The sequence below is a fragment of the Sinocyclocheilus anshuiensis genome, unplaced genomic scaffold, assembly GCF_001515605.1.
Source record: "Sinocyclocheilus anshuiensis isolate Anshui unplaced genomic scaffold, SAMN03320099.WGS_v1.1 scaffold234, whole genome shotgun sequence".
Classification (NCBI taxonomy): domain Eukaryota; kingdom Metazoa; phylum Chordata; class Actinopteri; order Cypriniformes; family Cyprinidae; genus Sinocyclocheilus; species Sinocyclocheilus anshuiensis.
In genome coordinates this window covers 1,078,009-1,102,469 of record NW_015544165.1, presented here as the reverse complement: position 1 = coordinate 1,102,469, position 24,461 = coordinate 1,078,009, and the positions used below count along the sequence as shown (strand labels likewise).

General features: G+C 37.0%; 1 protein-coding gene across 1 annotated transcript in view; it reads left to right on the top strand.

The window, feature by feature from the left end:
* Positions 1-24,461, top strand: part of LOC107695784 (peroxisomal membrane protein PEX14-like) — a 65,293-nt gene that overhangs the window by 5,876 nt on the left and 34,956 nt on the right. The window contains exon 3 of the mRNA XM_016495823.1: positions 21,390-21,474. Within this exon, the coding sequence (XP_016351309.1) occupies positions 21,390-21,474 (85 nt within the window). The remainder of the gene's footprint in view (positions 1-21,389; positions 21,475-24,461) is intronic.

The following is a 24,461-nucleotide window of genomic DNA, read 5'->3' as shown; positions in this document are numbered from 1 at the left end:
AAGGTGTGTGAAAGGTTAAATATCTTTCCCTCCAGTGGTGTTTTGCGGTACCCTCCTGCGATCTACCGCCAATGACTGTAACACTCAGCGTGTTGGCATGGTAACTGCCGGCTCCATGGGACGCTCTCCCATCCTCGCTCTGCCTGCTGGGGCTCCACCGTGCGCCCCAAATATCACTGGCCTCCTGTGGAAAGAGCGAGGGATGCAGGAGCAGAGGGAGGAGGTGAAAGGAGGATGGAGGGGGAGCAAAAAAAGGAAAGTTGTCAGAAGAACATCCCGCTCTCGCCACAACTTCAAAAGCTCCCCTTCCCCAGGATATTAAGCAACTGTGATGAAAAATTTAGCAAGCGTTAAATAAGGCGCTTTGAAGTGATCTGTTTTGGCTCGGCAGTCTCTGAATTTCCGGAGCCCCTCTGCTATCACCACCATGCTGGAAAAAAAGAGACAACATCCCTAAAGCCTAGGAATTGGGGTCTGCCTGACGAGATGCCAATGTTGACATTATAGCCAGTGGCATTGGTCATTGCGTTGACTTGGCGCTCATTTACACCATTATTTTCTTTATATCGTACACCTAGCTGTTGCCACTTGCGCTCCAGGCATTGGAATTAACACACCTGTTGCTCGAATATTGGTTTTGAAATATGCTTCCACCTTGCAGGGATTTGCGTAAAATAACACAGATGGCAGAAAGAATAGGTGATCCACCAGGAGCATTCATTTATAGGTGAGGTTTGATCTGTGGGTCACTGTAGACATTTTGGGACAGCATTTGTCTTTTGTTTCAATTTCTTTGGTTCCTGATTACGAAACTTGAAAGTTAATTATTGAGGGAATGAGGGGTGGTTAGCCAGTAATAACCCAAAAGACTTACTCTGTGCTCACTTTCAAACGGTGCTGCAATTTAATTTGCCTTGGGATCCATCCTCGGACTTTTCTCTTTTTTCCTCCCCTTTGCTCAGTACTTTAATTGTAATTGTAATCCTTTATTGGAGCTGTCTGCAGTAAAGGAGAGTTATGGTTGGCATGGGGGCACGGGCCACAGAGATATTTCATGATTGTTGGGGATGATGGTCACTAGGTGGGGATGAGCGGGCCAATGAGGGGTCTCTCAGTCTTGAGAGATTGCCTTGAGGATCTGACTGGTTTGATTGAAGCAGCACACCTTGGCAGAACATATTTTCCAAAGGTGCCAGTGCCCAATCTGTTTCCTGTTCCCAGCATTTCACCAATGTTTTTGGCTGGAAAAAGTAATTCCGTCCGCACCAAAGCCTTATTAAATTTACCTTATGTTTGTATGAAATCCTTCTGGGAAAAAAGAGCTAATATCTTATGTGTAAATAAATTGCTATGAATTAAAATATGTATGTAAATATACACTACCTTTCAAAAGTTTGGGGTCAGTTCGATTCTTGCAAGGACGCATTAATGTGATTACAATTGAGAGACATTTATAATGTCACAAAAGATTTCAATTTCAAATAAATGCGTTCTTCATCAAAAAATCATGAAAAAATGTATCACAGTATTTTTTACTTTTGCAGCCTTTTCAAAACAAGAAATCTTACCTACCCTGAACTTGGGTAAAAAATAAAAATAATAAAATACATACAGTGTATATATATATATACAGTGGGTATGGAAAGTATTCAGACCCCCTTCAATTTTTCAATTTCTCTTTGTTATATTGCAGCCATTTGCTAAAATCATTTAAGTTAATTTTTTTTCCTCATTAATGTACACACAGCACCCCATATTGACAGAAAAACACAGAATTGTTGACATTTTTGCAGATTTATTAAAAAAGAAAAACTGAAATATCACATGGTCCTAAGTATTCAGACCCTTTGCTGTGACACTCATATATTTAACTCAGGTGCTGTCCATTTCTTCTGATCATCCTTGAGATGGTTCTACACCTTCATTTGAGTCCAGCTGTGTTTGATTATACTGATTGGACTTGATTAGGAAAGCCACACACCTGTCTATATAAGACCTTACAGCTCACAGTGCATGTCAGAGCAAATGAGAATCATGAGGTCAAAGGAACTGCCTGAAGAGCTCAGAGACAGAAACAGAGATAGCCTTAATGAAAACCCAGTCTAGAGCATTCAGAACCTCAGACTGGGTGGAAGGTTCACCTTCCAACAGGACAATGACCCTAAGCACAGAGCTAAAATAACGAAGGAGTGGCTTCATAACAACTCTGTGACTGTTCTTGAATGGGCCAGCCAGAGCCCTGACTTAAACCCATTTGAGCATCTCTGGAGAGACCTAAAAATGGCTGTCCACCAATGTTTACCATCCAACCTGACAGAACTGGAGAGGATCTGCAAGGAGGAATGGCAGAGGATCCCCAAATCCAGGTGTGAAAAACTTGTTGCATCTTTCCCAAAAAGACTCATGGCTGTATTAGATCAAAAGGGTGCTTCTACTAAATACTGAGCAAAGGGTCTGAATACTTAGGACCATGTGATATTTCAGTTTTTCTTTTTTAATAAATCTGCAAAAATGTCAACGATTCTGTGTTTTTCTGTCAATATGGGGTGCTGTGTGTACATTAATGAGGAAAAAAAATTAACTTAAATGATTTTAGCAAATGGCTGCAATATAACAAAGAGTGAAAAATTGAAGGGGGTCTGAATACTTTCCGTACCCACTGTATATATATACAGAATTCGTTTTTTTTAAGAATGTAAAAATGCAGAAAGTTTTCTGTGAGGTGTACGGTTAGTGTAAGGAGATAGAAAATACGGTTTGTACAGTATAAAAACCATTACGCCTATGGAGAGTCCCCACAAGGATAGTAAACCAGACGTGTATGTGTGTTAGTTAGGTCAACATTTAGCTGACAAAAAAGTAGAATGTTTGCTGATGTCCGAGCTGAACACCGGAACTAGGACTGTTTTGGTAGAAACCAGTATTTTGCTTATACCGTATGTGCATTTTAGAGATTGATAAATAGGATGAGGAATTATTGACCTCAACTCACATGTGTTTGTGTGAGATGTGGAAGTTTATTTAGTGTTGTTGCAATTGGCACTGTCTTGTCCTGAGCTGTTTGAGCTTGTGGTTAATGATACAGGAAAGGCCTGCGGTTTTATTGTTGTTGTGTTGCACTTTTCCGGCCCCCTACCAACCTTGTCCCAGCCGCCTTGAAGGGGCTCTGTATGAATTTTCACTGTCACATCCAAGGGTGAGCGGCACAGGGTAAGCTAATTGCTTTTATAATTATGATTTCACGTCAGATTTATCGCGTATGCTTGAAGTCTACAGACCAGGGCCTTCAGAAAATGTGTTTACAGCTCTTGCCTCGACTCTTTCTCCTGTTTCAGTCGGTCTTTTTGACTCAATTGACCAGATTAGAGGTGAATAGATGAGACCTGGCTTCCTCTTCAAGCCCCAGTGTGTAGAATTTCACAACTCCATCTGTAAACTCCCCTACTGAATGTGTTTGTTTACTGCTGTGAAATGCTCATTAAATGACTGAGGGATGACACAAACCAGAAATCCCAGTTTTGCGTTTGAACAGTGAAATGGCATCTCTCCAATCCTCATTTGTTTTCCGCCTGACTCTATGACACTAGTCTGAGTGACTGTGTTATTTAGCCTCTTTTATAGTAGTTTCCATAACTGTAAACGGGTAGGTTTTTTTTTGATGTTGGTCATATATAGTTTTTTTCTGATTCTCTTTGAAAAGTCTGAGCAGATAAAGACGTGGCGCCCAGATTTCTTTACGTTGTGGTTTTGATCTCATGTGTGCTGTTGGACCAGATTTCTGGAGCCGGTCCCCCTGAGATCAAAATCAGCAGATTTATGGCCGGACATCTTCCCACATGAAAAGTCCATTTCTTTTCTTTTTTGTGTGTGTGTGAATTTTCCTTTACAATCTGTTAAGAGGGTCTTTGCTGATATCAGATCTTGCTGCTTTCTTTTGATGTTCCTCGTGTGTTTTTTACATAGAATGTTTTTAGAATGTTTGTTAGGAAATTGTTGACATCTAGCCTGTTAAACATTACAATCTGTGTCATATTGTTCTCGAAGCCAAGCTTTTCCAAGCCAAATACCACTTGCTTCATCTTACTTCCTTTTACGGCCTGTCAAAATGACTGAGAATGTCTTGAATTTAGGAAATTGTGGGTTATAGCCCATTAAATTCTCCAAGGATCCTTAATTAGATCCTCTTTTATGATGTGCGTCTCTGTTTGTCTCTGTCTGCTCCTTTTCCATGTGTCTAGATTAATTTTGTATGACATAGTTTAACGTTACACTATCCTCCTTTCACATTGCTCAATGACCTGATGAGGTTGGGCCGCACTGCCTGGGAACGCGCGGTTTATTTTCAGTGCTTTCCTTCTGATGTCCGCAGTTTGCCAACCGCTTTGAAGGCAGGCTTTAATTGAACTCTATGATTAGCCAGAAATCAATAAAACATAATTTATACTTGCCCCGTTATTTGTAAAATCTTGGCAAATATATTAATGCGAACAGAATGGCAAGCACAGATCTGTAATTTCTAGTTTTGCCTATCGGTGCTGGAATATTAACATGGGAAGAGGCGAGGCTGTTTAATCACGACTGAGACTTTGGGCCAGAGTTGTGTTTAGGAGTGCATGGGTTTGCTATGATCTGCTTTTGAATGCTATGGCAAATGTCGATTTCCTTGCACAATTACGCTTAAAATTTGGTCTGATTTGAAGGTGTTGGAAGTGTTGGACACATATCTTGCCAATAAGACAGAAAGGCTTGTGAAAGACCCTCTGATGATGGTCCCCTGCTTCAGTAGATGCAACAAGACGTCAATGTGCAGAAAAGATGCGGATTTGTAGTATGGCAATGAGGTAGTCTACTCTTTTCGAGTTCACTCCATTGTACCATAATCTACTTTAGCCTAGTATTGTCTACTATTATAAGAGTGCTGTGCTGTACTTTACTGTAGTTTAGTCTAGTCTAGGGGTTTTAAACTGGGGTGAAAGGACCCACAGGGAACCACAAAGGGGTGCTGTTAATTTTATTTATTAATTAGTTTGTTTATTTAGACAGTGCGTGTTAATAAACTTAAGTATGAAAATACCAAATGTAAACATGCCATATTATATTAACATTGCTAATTTACATCCTTCCCTGCTAGGGGGTCCATGAAAATTTTGAGGAAAAAAAATGACAAAATGTGTATTTCGAGAGGTAGCTGTATAACTGTGTATTCAAGATATAAAAAAAAAATATTATTATTTATTTTTAAATACATTTTGATTATTGTATAACTGTACATAAAATATTAAATATTTGTGATTTTTTTTTTTTACCATTATTATTTGTATTTATTTTGTGTTATATATATTTTAACATTCACATTGACCAAATTTTGGTAATTGTGTACTTAAGATATTAACTAAAAAAAAATTATTTTGCCCCTTATTTATTTATTTATTTATCTGTCTGTCTGTTTGTCTGTTTATTTATTTATTATTACATTACATGCACTTTGGACAAGTTCTGGTAATATATTTAATTCTGCATTCTGAAGTTGTAATTCCGTTTTTTTTTTATTATTATTATTTTTAATTTAAATATTATTTTCAGATCATATTTTAACAGTTTGCTTTAATACAATTATTTCATTTTATTCAATTTAGTTGTCTTTATAAGTTTGTATTTTCATACACAGTATAAATGCATATATATATATATATATATATATATATATATATACACATAGAGAGAGAGAGAATATATACAGGGAAAAACTGTCTTTATTTAAAAAAATAAAATAAAATAGGTCCCACAAGGGGGTCATGACTGGGAGGCTCCTTGGCATCAACAAGTTTGAAAAACTGTGGCCTAGTCTACTTTACTCCAGTGTAGTTTATTTTACTATCATTTAGTGCAGTCTGCTTTGCTTCATTGTACTCTACTCCAGTGTACTTTAGACTCTAGAGTAGGGCTGCACGATTATGACAAAAATCATAATTGTCGATTATTGCCTTGAAATTGTAATTGCGATTATTAATTACGATTATCACAATTTACATTGAATTATGTTTATACCATTGTTTGATGCAACTGCATGCCGTATTTTTATATGAAAAAAAACAAGCTGAAAACACTTTAACTGAAAAAGTTTTAGTGCTTTTCTATAGTATTAATCCTCAAATGTCAACTATATATCGGATTGGTTTCTTCTTTAAATTATAAAAAAAGTAAAAATATAAATGGTATTATAGTGTTATACTAAAACTAAAATTAAAACAATGGAAAAACCCTTAAGGTGACATGTAGAAATAAAAAAAAAGCATCTTAAGCGTGCAGAATAACATAAGTAGACTTTGAACGATTAATTGCCGCTTTGAACGATTATGTAATTTTGGCATCCATAATTGTAATCGCGATTAGAAATTCGATTAATTGTGCAGCCCTACTCTAGAGTCAAGTGTACTGTAATCTTGTCTACTGTGCTTTACTCCAGTGCTCCCTAGTTTTCTCCAGTGTACTGTACTCTAATCTACTCTAGTCATCTTTGCTCTACTCTAACAAGATTCCCATATGAACCTGCATGCCGACACAGCCTTTCATACATTATTCCACACTTTTTATTCTTATCGTAGGTAGCCACTTTATGGATTAGTTCATAAACAGGACGCCCGCCCCTCGAATAACCTCCTCGGGCACACGCGTGTACCGCCGCATAAATGTAATAGAATCATTTGCACCAGCACTCTCAATCCCGCACCGTAATTTATGCGGATTGAATAAGTGCCTTATTGTGGAAAAGCGCGAGTGGACCAACCAAACACTCATTTGTCACCTCTAATAAATGTTGGAATGTAAATTATGAAGTTATGCTTCAGTTGTAAATGCACTTTGTTTCAGTCTCTTAATGCAGAGGCCCCCTCGCCAATACATTAGTGAGGTCGGTTGAGAGAGAACATAAAAATTCAGTCTGTTTTCACAATCAATAATAAGCTCAAAAAGGCTCAGATGGAGGAACATTATGAAATATAAAGTCGACTTCATAAATTATTGCTGGAAAACTGGCATGTACACTAAAATGTAAATACATTAATGTTATTAATAATGAAGTGACTAATAGTTCTATCAAGACTGTAATAGCTGTTTAATAGAACGTGACAGCAAGAATATATTGCACTTCGCTCTCTGAGATGGGACGGCGTGGGACATTTATCAGCGCTCATTCAAATACACTATTTTGATGATTTTGTTCAACTAATTGCCCACCCCCCGTCAAACCCAACATCTTGCCCCCTCAAAGGGAAAAAAAACGAGTAATAGATATTAATTAATACGTGTCAGTTTTAACCAGTTTGATGAAAAATAATGTAGAGAAGATGCTAATAGGCTTCTTGTTTCTCTATGTGCGGCGCTGGGAGATTACAGCTTTAACAAGCCAATCAGGAATGAGTCAAGTGAGCTGCATTATGGCATATAAAAGTTCTTATTGGGTGAATGAGCTCTGTAAGCATACAGGAAGTTGTGGAATAATGGTAATAAGACTTGAATGAAAATTATAGCATTGAGTACTAAGAAATAAAAGAGCACTTGCAGTTGTTGTTATATATGCATGTGTTTGATATGACGGTGTACAGGCACCTGTTGCTACCCCCTTTGTGAGCACTAGGGGCTGCTGGAGACTTTATTAAAGATCTGTACCTGCTTCTCTCGGAGTAAATCCCCTCCGAGGGCCTGTAACTATGCATTTTATAGGTCTCAGAAGGGCAAAGGCGCTGCTTGAACTTGTAAGTGCAGTATTGTTGATGATGACTCTTTGCCGTGCTGACTGAGTCAGGTGTGCTGTACAATCAAAAAAGTACTTCACTGTCCGTCTGAGGACTCACATGTATTCATATAAACCACTGTTTTTATTCTTTGTTTAGGAGCCCAATTTTAGATTAGTGCTGTATTATTAACACTTCGTACAAGTCAGATGAGCAACAAGAAACAGGAACCCGCATGTATCTGCTAGCTGCTGGCAGCCCTGCCAAACACCTGGACCAGCGGCCCAAGGGCTTTAAGTGTTGTGACAACAAGAGAATGGCAGACAGGCCTAAACACTCAGAATAGGCAGTAAGTGCGGCACGTCACCATTTTGGGTGGGCTGCCTGGTTAATCTGCGGCGGTCACTTCTGCGGAGAAGCTGGTCATAAACTAGTTTGGGGAAAGGTGAGGGTTGTCAGAAACCTTTTTGTGTAATATTACATACATGTCTTGCTTCTCTGATTTTGCTATATTTTCTTTTAGCTAGCTGAAAATTAGGTAATTGCTGAAAATGATCATTTACTTGTCATTTTGATTCAAAAGTAGGGCTGGGCGATATAGCTAAAAAAATGTATCAACGATATAATGTTTCATATCGTTCGGTATCGATAATTATTGACATTTTTATAACCTTTTTTAAAACAATGAGCAATAGAAATTTTTTTTTTCAATTTAACACTGTATTTTTAAATTAACCCCATTTATTGAGACAAACAACAAATATTTTTTTGTTTTAACAGTCAAACACACAATAAAAATTAAACAAATATCTAATTTCTAATGTTTTATATGCAGATTAAATAGGTTTTAAGGAAACTTTTGGCTTGTCTCCCGAGAGCTCAATGAGCAAAATAATGCAGCACATAATGTCAACGCAAGGAAATAACTGTCTATAAAAAAACGTGCATTACGCCTAAATTAACTCATGTAAATCGAATATAATTTTGTAAATTGCATAAACAATTATGAACAAAACAGTATCATGTATTTATATATTGCTTAATACAAAGAGCCAAATAGCCCATCACGCGGATTGCATTAAAAAACATAAGAGACGCAGTAAAAAGGAATAAACCTCCACAAATTCGCGATGTGTTTTCTAAAAGTTTAAACTGTTTTAAATTTTCATGGCTACATCTCGTGTGAGACGCGAGTGCAGCAGTCATATTTGTCCATCTAAAAAATGCGCTGCTGAATATGTGTTCTGTGTGAATGGCTTGGTTTCGGTTTTAACCTAATCAAGATCTTCTCTGCATTGAGCTTCTATATTTCTCTTAATATTTTGAATGCATAACACAGCAGCGGCGCATCTCGTGGGCAAGACTAACAAAACATTAAAATGCAACAATGTCACTTACATCATTATCACTGCATCTTGTGCGCCACTGATGACGCTCCCTGACCCACTCCTAACATTCAAATGCAAATGTTTATTTAAAATTCTACTAATATCAATTTTTTTTATTCACAATCTCCTCATCACAGGCAGGCACAGGCAGCACTCAATTCAGCATGTGTTCGTGTTTGTGTGTGCTGTCTGCGTCACTCATAGCACGTGCCTATATCCTGCACTATATCGAAAATGTTTTATATCGTTATCGAAGAAGGTGTACCGTCGATAAATATCGATACCGTTTTATCGCCCAGGCCGATTCAAAAGCCATATGACTTTCTTTCAAGGATCCCAAAAGGCTACATTTGGAAGAATGTACTGGTTATTTTTTTCCCCCATGCAATTACAGTGAATGGGCACTGAAGAATTCACACTTCAGAAAAGATGAAAAAGTCAAAAGTGACATGAAGGACATTTATAATATTACAAAAGATTTATATTTCAAAAAACTGCTGTTCTTTTGAATTTTCTTTTCATCAATGTATCCTGAAAAAAAAAAGTGTCATGTTTTCCACAAAAATATCAAGAAGCACAACTGTTTTAATATTAAGAAATAATATTAAGAAATTTTCTTGAGCAACAAATAAGCCTATTGGAATGATTTCTGAAGGATCATGTGATGCTGAAGACTGGAGTAATGCCTGCTGAAAATTCAGGTTTGCCATCACAGGAATAAATTACATTTTCAAATATATTATATTAGAAAACTTATTTTAAATTATATTATTTTGTATTTTTGAACAAATAAATGCAGCCTCAGTGAGCGTAAGAGACTTTTTTCAAAAATGACCTCAGCTCAAAGACTTTTGAATGGTAGTGTGTTTTTGTAAAACAAAATTCTGAATTCTGATTCAATAAGCTGTATGCAAAGCTGTTGAAAAAAAATCCTTCAAACCACGTGAGGTTGCCTTTATATAGGAGTAACAATGTCTAGTCTGTGAATAAATTGTTCTTTCTGAATGAATCGGTTCAAAAAACAGTCTGAATGATTTTCATGAATTAGGCTAAATTGGGTTCTAGAGCTGATGTGTTTTGTATCCCACAGAAGAAAGAAAGTCACAGGTTTAGAGCAACATGAGGAGGAAATAATGACAATTTTAGTTTTTGCGTCAACTATTCCTTTAAAGGAGTTGGGGAGAGAGAGCAAGAGAGAAGGACAACAGTCCTGTGGGACTCAGCGGAGAGGTATTGTCATGTGTTTTTCTCAGTCAAGGTCGGCAGGAAATGTCAGAGCAGGTGTGTGTCTGTCAGTGAGTGGCCTGCCAGCGCAGCCCCTGGACTCCAACACGCCATACTGTGACACTGGAGCAGGACTCACACTCACACACACACGTCTGGATTCTCGTGCCCCATAAAGCCATTGCGGGTCACCTCTGGGCACAGCAAAGACTCACGTAGAGTCTCACATATTGAGCACATATTGCATCCGATACTGCAACAAAACATTTTGGATTGTAATAACCCACGTGTTCATTATTTACTGTTTTTAAAGGATATTTCACTCAAAAATGAAAATTCTGACATCATTTCCCTCACCCTGTGTAACACAAAAAAACATATTTTGAAAAATGTGAAAAAAAAATGTTGTCAGTACAATGAGTCACTGAGGATCAGTATTGTTTTGGACCCCACTGACTTTCATTGTATGGACAAAAACATTCTGTCTTGTGTGTTCCATAGACAAAAGAAAGTCCTACAAGTTTTGAATGACACAAGGATGAAAATTCTGTCATCATTTATTCAATTTGGGGTGAACTATAAGGTGTGTCAATATGGAACTTCCCTTTGAAAGCCAGTCAGATCTATCAATCTTGTTTGAACTTTTGCGTGTGATCAGATCCCTGCTTGTTCATTCCATTGTTTTGGTGTTTTTTTTATGGTTATTGTTGCTTGGGCAGGGTCAAGAGGGTTTTTACGCAAGATGAACTGATTTATACGCAGGTTTGAGAACAGGGCTGGGTGGCACCATTGTACCGCAGACATGCTTTGGGCAATTATGCAGTAAAACCTGTACATTCTGGTTGAACCTTTAGAAATGTATGATTATTCCCACAGACAAGCATTTCTCAGCTTCTGTGGCTTCAGTTGAGTAACAGCAATTCTCCATATGAGTCAACAAGCATAAATTACTCTGCCAGGCTTTTATTTTCTACCCCATTCCAAACCATTTTGCAAGAAATACAAAACAACTTTTTTTTCCCAATGCAGTTTTAGTGATTATGATAATTAAAATGTTCCAGTTTGTTTGGATGCACTAAATTAAAACTGGAAACCTGAATTGTTTTTTTTTATTAGTTTGCTGTGCCACTGTGGTTTGAAAAAGGTTTAATCTCATTGGAGGATTAAACACTTACTGCTCTTCTCAGTCATGTGACCCTATTTGTGGTCTGAGTGTCTCTTTAAATGCGAGTTCCATTGTCATCTAATCGTTCCTGACAGCTCTGACTATCACACAGCCTGGGAGGTTCATTCGGACGAGACCTGTTGTTGCTGAACTTTCCTTTGAAGCCAGTAGATGGTGGTATTCATCTTCTGAGATGTACCCAGAAAGCCGTAAGAGGCCAGGTTGCCCTGTCTTTGTCTCTTTTCTTGTCTGATCTTACTCTTTTAACTTTCTCTGCCTTTTTTTCCTTATACATGCTGTATCTTCTCTACCGTGTGTTTTTGTTTTACTTGACACTTAATTTTTTGCTCTCCATCCAGTTCTCCACCACCATCAGAGTAATTGAAAGGAGGGTCATCGAGCAAGAGGGTCACACCACCAATTCTATACCTTTTTGAAGACCACAAAACTGTTGATCCGCAACGTGCAATAAGCATCCCGAGCTATTGAATGCAAGCCGTCGTGAGATGATAATGTCACCGGAATGTCACAATCTGTCTGCCGGTGGTGTGGCCATCCTCTTTCAGTGTCATATTGTGCTTATGTCTAATCAACTAACCACCGCCAAGCACATTTCCTTTTTAATTGTCAATGTACTATTACGTCTGCTAGCTAGTTTAGTGTGAAAGACGTTGGCACAAAATTGTACACTTTGATTTTGTGTGTATGTGTGTTTAATTATGGGTAGGTGGGCGTCTGAAGTGGAGAGCGAAGACACTTGTCAGGGTTATGGCAGTCGTAGCTGACAAGAAGGCTCTTCCTTCGTCTCCATAAACCCTGCATTGTGCGGTTTGGACACGAGTGCGGCGTTGTTGCCATTGGTGCTGTTTTCATTTTGCTTCAATTAGCTAATTGGATGTGAAGGGTGGTAGTGTCTCTGAAAATGAAGGACAAGGATCCAGCATCGAGTTTAAGATCGCCTTTGTGTTTATCTATGAGCCAGATCGCAACGTGTTATTAAGATGTGCCACTAAGTCATGATAGGCTGCTATTAATTTGTGCTCCGTTTCCTTTAGATTGTCTTGAAATTGGATGTTTGTTTTGTTATGAATTGCACTGGTATTGAATATGTGTGTGTGTGTGTGTGTGTGTGTGTGTGTGTGTGTTTATGCCCTGCTCATTTGCAACTCGGAGACATTTTGCACGGCCTGTCACCGAATGTCATCATTGACTGTAAAAGTAGAGAAAAAAAATGCCTCAAATTACAGGAAAGCAGCACTGCATTAAAGAACAAAGAGGATCGATGGCAGTACATTAAACTTTATGCAATTGGGGGGGGGATCAACTAATTAAAATTGATTACTCTTGCTTTGTAAAAGTGTTTCTGAATTAAATTATTGTATGAAAACATTTTGACCAATTGTGGAGCTGAGGAAGTATCCATTACTGGATTACTGCTGGAATATTTGCGGTGAGCCGGGCTAAGTACTGTTTTTTTTCCCCCCTCACTGCTGAGTCCAGGGGCCACAGTTTCATCTTTCTGTCTCTTTCTCTCTCATACACACATTTCACTTTTTTTTTTCTTAGAATGTCCAAAAATAATGGCAAAAGAAAACAAGTAATCCTTTTTAAGCTAAATTTGACCCTTAGACCTCAAGATTACTATTTATTTTATTAAGCCCTAAGTGTTCTTATTTATTAAGCAGTGGTAAATTAAAATAACACAAAAATCACAGATCAGCCATATGAACAATTCTGCCTTATAATGAACACTTCTAGAGCGCACTTTTAAAAGGTGTTTTTGTGAAGAATGTCCAAAATGATGATAAAAAACCCTCAAGATTCCTGTCTATTTTTTATTAAGTGTAACATTTGTTATTTAATAAGCAAGTTATCAGCTCTGTGGGCATATTTATCTCTCTCCCTGAAGAGATTAGATTAAATGAACCCCAAAACTGGCTTTTTGTCAAAAATCTTTTTATTATCTTTTGGCTATATGAATAAGTCTTATGTCGAACACCTCGGTGAGCCGGTGAAATGTCGGATGTGTAATTCCGGCACCACAGACGCTTTGGATCTCTCATTAGTGGAAACAAATGATCACATGTGAAAGCTGGACATATCTCCCAACAGTTAATAATAACGATTAAGATAAATTTTCCCCACATTAACAGAAATGTTTCCAGCAAATGCTCTGCTTTACCGTGTTCCATTGATTTACATGTTAAGAGGAAATATTTCAGGACTGTAATCGAAAGTATTGAGTACTAGTTAGGCTAGTGTTACAGATTAGCCTGGGCTGAGTGAGGCAAGTTGCCGGAAAACGTCTGTGTTTGTTGAGTGTGTGTGCATCTGTGTGTTCAAATGTGTGTCAGTGCCACCATAAACCTGTGAAAATGCTGATTTTATCAATTTGTGTGTGTGTGTTTTAATATGTGAATTTCTTTGTTAGGCTTAACTAATATTTTGGTTTATGAGAAGTTTTACATTTATTCATTTATGCGTTCAAAATATGTATTTATATTATAATATTTTACTATATTTACATTTTCTTTTCAATTGCAGTCTTTTCTCTTTCTGTGCAAGTGGCATGATATGCTGTTGATGTGATGAATTTGATAACTAATGATGTTTTACAGGATTCCTACAATTCTGGAAATATCATGGAAATTAATACAATTTTACATGATTATGTGAATATCTGTAGTCAATATAATTTTTTAGTTATTTTTAGCCTAATTCTGAAGTATTTATTTGGCTGAAATTTGACTTTGTGAGTTTATATAAATCATCAAAAACAACTGGAACAGTCATGAAAAAAATCATGCTGAGAAGTGTGGGAACCCTGGACTCTGAATCTTATCCAGAAGGCTTTATTTTGTACATACTTTTGCTTATTTAACTTTCAACTGCTCTTTTCTCTGCTGTTGTATGCATTGTATTTTTTGTTTGTTTTGTTTTGATGTTAAAATTCGTTGTGACCTTTAAGTCGTCAAAGTTCAGAACATTCGTAAAAAAATTGCCTTCACCGTGATTTGAATATCAGCACTGTAGTCGCGGGTCTCTGCGCTCAATCCACTCGCAGCACATGGAAAATGTGTGTTGCTCTACTTTGTCATCAGTAATGGCTCTTTTTGCATATATCTATTTATCATGGATGTGACCTTTTGAAAGTGGATTTGGTTGCATAAGGAAGATGGGTAAAGGCATAAGTGACTGAGATATTCCCTTTTCATGCACTTTTTTCAGTGGTTCAAAGTCGTAAACAGACCGCACAGTTATGCTGAAGACCGATCGGAGTGACTGCTAAGATTTTTGTGATTATGATGAGGGCCAGGCAGAACATTTTAAAGGGATAGGTCACCCAAAAATAAAAATTCTGTCATCATTTACTCACCCTCGTGTCGTTCCAAAGCAGTATGGATTTCTTTCTTCCCAAGTTTTTTTTTTTTTCGGAGGTCCAATGTTGTTTTAGACCCCACTGACTTTTACTGCATTTATACAAATCTTAGACATTTTTTCAAAATATCTTCTTTGTTCTGCAGAAGAAACCGGTTTGAAATGGCATGAGGGTGAGTAAATTATGACAGAATTTTCATTTTTAGGTGCAACTATTCTTTTAAGGGCAGCCATAAAAGATCAAATTCTCCACAAATCCCAATGAAAAGAAAGCAAAAATGGGTTAAAATGCTGCTTTATGAAGGATGGTAAAGGTTTATTGATGCATGCAATGTCTGTGTCATGTATGTGTGGAGCTGATCAGTAAGAATTGATTTCAAATAGCTGTTTTAGATTAACTCTCTCTCTCTCATGCACAAGCAGTTCATGCTCGACTGTTCTCAGTGGGCTCTCCTCGATAAAGGTCATTTAAAGCGGAAGTTGTCATAATTAGAAGGGTATTTTAAGATCTAATTATAAAAGATTAAAAACACCATTTTGTGCATCAACCCATCAGGAGTTGAAAGGAATATAACTGCATGGAAACCTACATTGCAATTTCAGAGAGTCGGAGCGCTTAAAGCGTCCTAGATATCCATCTATGTCATAGAAACATTCACGAGAGAGGTTAATTAATATAGAAAGTCGACTATGATCTCTTTCTTCCTCACTCTTCTTCTGAAACCATTGTTTTGTAGGAATCTGAGACCAACCTAACACAATTGGATCAGTGTCTATTAGGCCTTTATTATATCAGGGGTGCTTCTTCACAAATGTACAGGGCAATTTGAAATGAATTGATTCACACTGAGACTGGATCCCCAGACCTGCTAATGATTTCCGTTTAGCTTCCTTTACCCTTTCCTTTTAAGTGCCAACTGATGGGCCCCCACCTTCTGCTGCTGTAGCTCTTGTCCTTTCTCACAGAGCAGTCATTACTGTCAACAGTCCTGTAGCTTAACATCAGACTCGTGTATAATCAGACACACATTTTGGTCTATAACTTAATTTCACGTCTTTACACGGCCCTCTTCAAAGTTTGTGTATGATTTGGGCCTAAAGTACCTACAATGTAATAAGACGTTGTTGATTTTATTTTAGTTTCTAGACATAGCCACTGCAGTACTTTTCTAAACACTGTTTGTTGCTATAAGCACATATATATTTTCCTGATTATGTTTTCATCAAATGCATTGACAAAGAATTGGAGGAAATTGAATGTAACATTTTAATACTTTTTTTTTTAAATTGTATTGCAAATTTATGTAGCTAATGAAAACTGGATAAAATCTGTTATCTATTACGAACTTAAACTTTTCTGTTTTGTTCAAGGTGTCTCTTGTGTGTGTGTTTTAAATTATTATGATTAAAATGGCAAAAGTACACCAAAAACTGGTACACTGTTTGCAAAAGTGTTTGTTTTAAATATGCACTTGCACACTACTTAAAATATCTTGATATATCAAAAGTGTTTCCATGTCAGATTTTGCCATATCACTTTATTCACTTGTTTCACTATATTCTCCAAGTATAAAAGACTCATCTAGCTCCTCCATTTACATTAATTGTATTTAATATAATTGTTTTAACAGTTATTTTAGATTATTAGATTAGATTAGATTCAACTTTATTGTCATTGTGCAGAGTACAAGTACAGAGCCAATGAAATGCAGTTAGCATCTAACCAGAAGTGCAAATATGTATATAAATAAATATAATATATACATGTATATATGTATGTACTGTATATACAATAGATTTTTATGGGGTGCAAAGTTTGAGGTACAGATGCAGAGACCAGCTCTATGCAAGGGGTTGTATATATAAGGTACAAAAGCGGAGGTATAAACACAGTAGATGCATTATAAGTATAGAAATACTTAAAAAGTCAAAAGTTTGGGATCAGAATGATTTTTAATGTTTTTAAAGGAGTTTCTTATGCTCATCAAGGCTGCATTTATTTGATCAAACATACAGGAAAAAATGTAATATTGTGAAATATTATTATGATGTAAAATAACCTTTATTCCTATGATGCAAAGCTGAATTTTCAGCATCATTACTCCAGTCTTCAGTGTCACATGATCCTTCAGAAATCATTCTAATTTGCTGATTTATTATCAGTGCTGGAAACTGTTGTGTTGCTTAATAATTTTTTGGAACCTGAACCTAAAAAGTTAAAAAGAAGAGCATTTATTTAAAATAGAAATCTTTTCTAACAATATACACCACCGTTCAAAAGTTTGGGGTCAGTACATTTTTATTCTTTCTTTTTTTGAAAGAAATTAAAACTTTTATTCAGCAAGGATGTGTTAAATTGTTAAGAAGTGATAGCAAAGATTTATATTGTTAGAAAAGATTTATATTTTGAATAAATGCCGTTAACTTTTTATTCATCAAAGAATCCTGAAAAAATTATCGCAGTTTCCAAAAAAATATTTGGCAGCACAACATTGATAATTCTAATAATAAATCTGCATATTAGATTTCTTAAGAATCATGTGACACTTTATACTGGAGTAACGGCTGATGGAAATTCAGCTTTGCATCACAGAAATAAATTATATTTTAAAGGATATTAAAACAGAAACCATTATTTTATACTGTTATAACATTTTGCAAGATTACTGTTTTTTTTTTCTTTATTTTTGATCAAATAAATGTAGCCTTGATGAGCATAAGAGACTTATTTAAAAAACATTACAAGTCTTACTGAACCCATACTTTTGAACGGCAGTGTATATATGCTATACATATACGGTGCAAATGGCATTATGAGGTAGAAATGCAAAGGAATGTGCAAAACAAGAGGCATAATAATAAACATAAACAAATGTGCAGTGGGGACAGATTATATATATATATATATATATATATATAAATATATATATATATATAATATTTATAAGATTGTATATTGTAGTTTATATAATACATGTATCCCTACCTTTGCACACATCTTCGACCACTTTTGTGATATTAAAATAAAACCTTTTCCCCCCTCCATCTACAACTGATTTAATCGTGTTTGGCTAAATAGTTCCTTTGTGAATGTGTGTTGCCTTGAGCAAAAGTATATTTCCCTGCGTGACCTGTTCACAAAATTTGCTAAGGAAGTCTTCCTTCTCATATCTGCTAGTTAAATAGCAGCATTTATAAGCAAAACTTCCTCTTCAATTTTTACAGTTTGAATTTTTTTTTTTTTGTGCGAGTTGTTTTATGCTTCTAAAATAGGAATAATAATAATAATCTGATCAGAATTCGCTGGTTATTCTTAGAATGATATTTTTAGGGTCACTAAACACTAAACTGTCTGTCAAAATGTAGTGATTTATCTACAGTAAATCCATCCTGTACAATAGACCAGATATTGAACTTTTAACTTGTTTAAAGGAGACTAAAATGAAGAAAGAATTGTGCGAGGCCAGCTCTAAAAATTTTGCTTCCCTAATAGAACATTTATATTTCCTTCCTGATCAATATCATCACTTTAAGGGGAACGACCACCTCCTCCAAATTTAAGGCGAGTGTGATTCAAAAGTGCTCTGTTAAAACTCGGTCCGATCCAAACTCAATAACCGACACGGCGCGATTTGCAAGACCTTGTCCAGTCATCATGTTCATGGCAGGCATGTCTCCAGACGTGGCCCTTAATGTTGCTTGGCCCCTATGATTGAGTTTTCACCACTTTTTAGGTTGCACCTGACACTTGGTCATTCATCTCATTTGTAAAGATTATCGGTTAGAACAGGGAGCACTTTCCGTGCATTAGCAATTTTAGCCTTACAAGAAACACTAGAAAATAATGGTTGATTAACAAAGAGTATTTACTGGTATTCAGCAAAGAAACATGCACCCACCTTTTTAATTTGAGTTAATATTTTGCTTGCCAAACCAAATGTGCCTTGTACTGACATGCAGTGATACAGCTCTCCCTCTTAAAAGCACAATCGCATGCTGCTACCTTCTACGACAACGAGGGTGATCTATACGTCAATAAGTAGACAAGACTAAAATCTGTGCAATGTGGTTATAATTGATTGAGATGTCTGGGTGGAACTTGCATAAAGCAGCCGTGTCATCTGCAAAGAAAAGCACTTTTCTTCTCCCTGAAGAACAAACGTAACACTCTTGAAAAATAAATGGACATCGCCCTCATTTGTTATCCCACTTTGATCCCATCTTTTAGAGAAGTGTTTACAAGAATGCCGTGCCCCTTCCATCCAAGTAAAAGCTAGTCTCAATCACAAAAAAAAGTCATATTTCAAGCCAAGGAGCCGTGATTTTGACCCCTTTGTCTTTATAATCTTAAATGAAACGTCCCTGCGCTCGTTTTTTCACTGGCGGTGACTCAATTGAGAATTTTCTTTTCCTGTAAAATGTGATTTACTGTACACGTAACGTGCCTGACATCGTTTTTGTGCAGTGAATAAAGGAATTGATGGTTTATGCAGTTTACGTGGTGTTTATAGAGCGGGGAAAGAGCGTTTCTGGATTGTAAAAGGCACTTATTGTGTCATTCTACAACAACTCAAAAACCTCATCCATTCAAATACTAATTTTAACTTGCGATTCATGTTTGAATACTTCCCAGAACTGAGCTGAACTTGTTCATTTATGATGCGGGAGTGTTTTTAGTGTGTTTGACTATGTGGACAATTTTCTTGTCATTAGGTTTCTAGGTGACTAAATTTACTATGCCTTAAGCTTATATATAGCACGGTCAGAAATAATAGGTTCCTGGGGCACAAATGGCACCAAAAATGAGAAAAAAAAAATACCACCGAAAGTGAAAATTTAGGGCCAAAATTTTTTTTCCAATATTGTTTTTTTAATTTTTTTACATTTTAGGCCAATGTGTTTTTGCATAATGCAAAATATTGCATAAATGTGTTGTTGATTTTATAGGTGAAAATAATTATGCATATTGAGATTTTAATGAATTACAATTTATTGCAAACTATTGGCATGAAACAATGACATGTCAAAAGGTTTTTAAAATGACCAAATAAATTAAACTGTTTGAAAACTGTTTAGATTGCCTCTTGTAAATGTAAAAAAAAAATCCTGACACTAATATAGAGATCCAAAAATTTCCTTACCCTTTGGGTAACAGCTTTGCAAAGATCATGTTACCGTAAAACGTCTCTGATGTGTTCTGAAACCAGGTGTGACTAAGGTCGCGTTCTTTGCAGACGCTGACTCAGTCATATATATATTTGAAGACAAATGTGGCCTGCCTGCTTGCTTATTCATATTATCGGAATCATAATCTCATGCTGTTCCCTAAATCGGCAGTGCCCCCTTTTCGTCTTCCTCCTTCATCCAGCAAAGTCAAAGTTGTTCCCCATAAATTTAGGCTGAAATCAATATGATGTGTTTTTGAAAGGAAAACCGGGACTCTGACTCACTCTGTCTTGATTTGTCGCTGCAGAATTATACAGCTGGCCCGACTATTACACATTCTTCTCAGCCTATTTTCAAAATGCAATCCTTTTGGATTGAAACAGGTCTTTAGTATATGCAATGCATTACCTAAAACGGATTACCACAGACAGCGCTCTCAATCACTTTTTATCTTTTGCTGCTTAAAGAAAAAGAACAGTAATCAAAACCTTTCAACCTATTAGAGGGATGACTTTTACAATTGAATCACAGGGACCACAGGTGCGATAACGAGGCGGCTCGGCTCTATCCTTGAGTGTGCGTTTCCCCCATCTCCAGATGTTATTTCATGTTTATCTGTTCTTTAAAAGCACCACTTCAGAGCCCGCACTTCAAATTCATGCTATAATGGTGTTTGAGGAGGAGACCCTTTTTTAATTCTAGGTAAAGCAAGCTAAAGTGGCAGATCAAGGTGCATCTCGAAGGAAAGCGCAATGGAATCGATGGGATCGGCGCTGCACTTCCGACTACACGTGTTCTGATGATATTTAATTTTCTAGTGCATTAACACTCAGTCATTACAACATGCAGCCTAGGTGATTTGATCATAATGCATTTTCTTCTTTAAGAATCGCTGAAGTTTTTAGCCAGGTATTGTGCCGTTATTAGATACAGATGGGCACTTCAGCATTAAGTATAGATTTTCAGTCCCTGCTCACTTAAGGCTAGGAGTTTGTCTTAAAGAGGATAATGGCAAATTAAACTCCATACCCCATTTGTTCAGCAAACCTTGATGGGATAATTTTATAACTGCTGATTCACTCATTTCCTAGATTTATCTCTAAAGTGGTTTGGTGGTCTGGCCGCCATATACTTATTGGGAGGGGGAGGGCTATTTTATAAGTTCCTGTTGTTGGCTGATGATATACCATGGGGGAGTTGGAAATGTACAATAATTCAGCTGAGTCTTTCTCTCATTTCCAGTGAAGTTAATTTACTGATGACTTTCTATTATACTGATGAGCTCATTTCACGTTGCAAATGTAAGATGTCTTTGTTTTTTTTATCTCTTCGCAGATTGTCACGGCAGTCAGGTTTCTACAAAACCAGCAAGTTCGTCAAAGCCCCCTGGCAACCAGAAAAGCTTTCTTGAAGAAAAAAGGTGAGCATCATCAGTATGTTCCTGAACCTAATGTAAAACATTACATTTTTACATGCAGAATGGATAGAAGATGGCTCAATTCCAAGACTCTGACCTTAAATTTAACCAGCTGAATGCTTTTGTTATTCATTTCAAACATGAGTGGAATCAATTTAGTAAAGAAAGCCTTTTTTCAGTGTTAGATTAAAAAGAGTTTCCCTCAAAATTAAAATCTTTTACACATCCTTGCATCGTTCCACTCTCCACTGATTTTCTTTCTTCTGTAGAACTCAAACAGAGAAGCTTTGAAGAATGTTCATGCTGCTCTTTTTACTTTCATTTACAGTGAAAAGTAAATGAGGACTGATGCTGTTGAGCTCCAAAATTGACAAAAAAAGTGGCATAAATTAATCATAAAAGAAGTATGACTAATACGCTATATTTACTACATATGCGCTGAAGCCATGTTATAAGTTTATGTGACAAATTTAAATTATTCACTGAAAAGGTTGTTTGATATGGGCTTACATTTCTGCCACAATTCTGCGTGCGAAAGATCATATTTTGAGCGCACAAAAGTGCATTTTGCACGCGCGCGATCTGAGTTTGTGGAGAAAATGTTCGTTTCGCAAAGAAAAAAGTATTTCGAGCGCACGGAAATCAATTTTGCATTTAAAATACGTTTTTGGATGTATGCAGACCTTCTCTTTTGCCCGTGCAACGTTTCACTAGCTTGCTCACCTGATGCCCCCCCTCTGTGCTCGCTAAATGCCAACAGCTCGCGTGCTCAACACAACACAACTGCTAAATTCTGATTGGCTGCCTTGACAACCAATCACAACATTATGCATGCACTGTATTTGTCCTCTTATGCTGTCGAGGTAATGCAAGAAATGTTGTGATTGGTTGTCAAGGCAGCCAATCAGAATTTAGCAGCCTCGGTCTCTGATTGGCTGGAATTATGGCACATTGTAACGCTGGGTTGTGTTGAGCACGCGAGCTGTTGGCATTTAGCGAGCACAGAGGGGGGGCATCAGGTGAGCAAGCTAGTGAAACGTTGCACGCGCAAAAGAGAAGGTCTGCACACATCCAAAAACGTATTTTAAATGCAAAATTGATTTCCGTGCGCTCTAAATACTTTTTTCTTTGCGAAACGAACATTTTCTCCACAAACTCAGATCGCATGTGTGCAAAATGCACTTTTGTGCGCTCAAAATATGATCTTTCGCACGCAGAATTGTGGCAGAAATGTAAGCCCATAGTTTGACAGCCATGGTCACCATCTACTTTCATTGTGCGGTAAAGAGCAGCTTGTGCATTCTGCTGGATGTATTCCACAGGAGAAAGAACATCATAAAGGTTTCGGGAGAGTCAATAATGACACAACTGTCATTTTTTTTAGATGAACTGTCCCTTTAAAGACGGCTCAGCTTTAGAAACAGCATGTAGTCCAGTGGACTTTGGCCCAAGATTTTCATGGGATGAGATCATTTGCTTTTAAGGGTCAGAGGTCGAGGCCATTGTTGCATGCCCTGGAGGGTCAGGTAAGGGTCGATCGGGCTGCCGAGAGCTTGATCCCAGCTGTGTGGATAAATGACCTATCAGTTGGGACGCTTCTTTGGGATCCAGAAAATTAATATTGACAAACCCTCCTGCACTTTCAATGGAATTGTCAATTATGCTACCTCCCAGCATTTTAAAGCTTTTACTTAATTTAGCTGTTATCATAAATATTAAAGCACTGGAATGCATCGGAAAGTTTTATCGACCAGAGAAGTAACGTGTTGTGAGCATACATATGCATTCACTCTAAATTCAGAGCAGTTCAGGTATCAATCAATATGTGTGTTTGATGCATAACCCACCACTATCTCTCCTATATCACAAGCAAACCCCTTTCAGATCAGATCACCGGCCTGAATGTGTGCTGGATAGAAATCAATCCGTACGCTGTATTTTGATCTTTTTCGAAAGATTTTTTTCAAAACCCGGCACTGAAAATGACATTGTGATGTTTTAGTGAATCACTTTGGGGGCGGCAGTGATGGAAATCGAGAAGCACTGTGTAATCTGTCTCAATTTATGGCTTATTTGAGTGTTTTGCAAGCAGGTCTTAAAACTTTAAAATCAGTCACATAAAATGATGATCACTTCTGCACTGAAATGCATATCATTTTTAAGATAAAATATAGTCCTTCACAAAGGTCAGGTTAGTTTTATCTTGATTGCATTTAAGTTTAGCAAGGTCAGCATTGTCCTTTATAACGCGATAACTCATCTGTCTCTGCCCACTATTGATAATTATAAATCTTCGCACAGCCGTGCTTATCTGACATGACTTTTTTTCCTTTTAGCTCTTATTTAAAATGAAATTTGCTCTGTCGGGACTAATTAATGGTAAAGGCAGGTGGATTTGGCCTGCTATGGTGCTAGTAAAGGACAGCGAGTCTAATAGCTCCATGACTGGTGTAGGTAACTGAAGACAAAATCCATAGTTGCCGGCTGCTGTTTTTCACATCAGTGGCCTATTATGATGTCTCAATATCTTTAGCATTTTCCTCGGTCAGTACTTCTCGTTAGCAGTAGATCGGCTTCATTTATAATTCACAGCTGGGTTATGCGGCCTAATATGCTGTATGTTTCTGATGAAATGTGGTTCTTTTGAATATGAATGTGAAATTGTATCCAGTTCCGGGGATTTGCAGGTTTTGAGCGATATGCATCGTATTTGTGTTTTGTAGCAAGTGCGTTTGGAGGTTCAAATGGATTTCTCAAAGGGCTCTACTGGTACATAAAGTATTAATATGCCAGTGTGCCACTGTTTCATGATAAGTCAACCCCCCCATGCCAACTAAAAGTCAGTAGTGTTTAATGGGTCCTTGTAATCCACATGAATGCAACTGTTTCATTACGCTTCCTGAAAAAGATATATAATTCCCTCTCTCCAAATAAATAAAATATTATTTTGTTTTATATTATCAGCATAACAATTTGAGGAATAAAAAAAT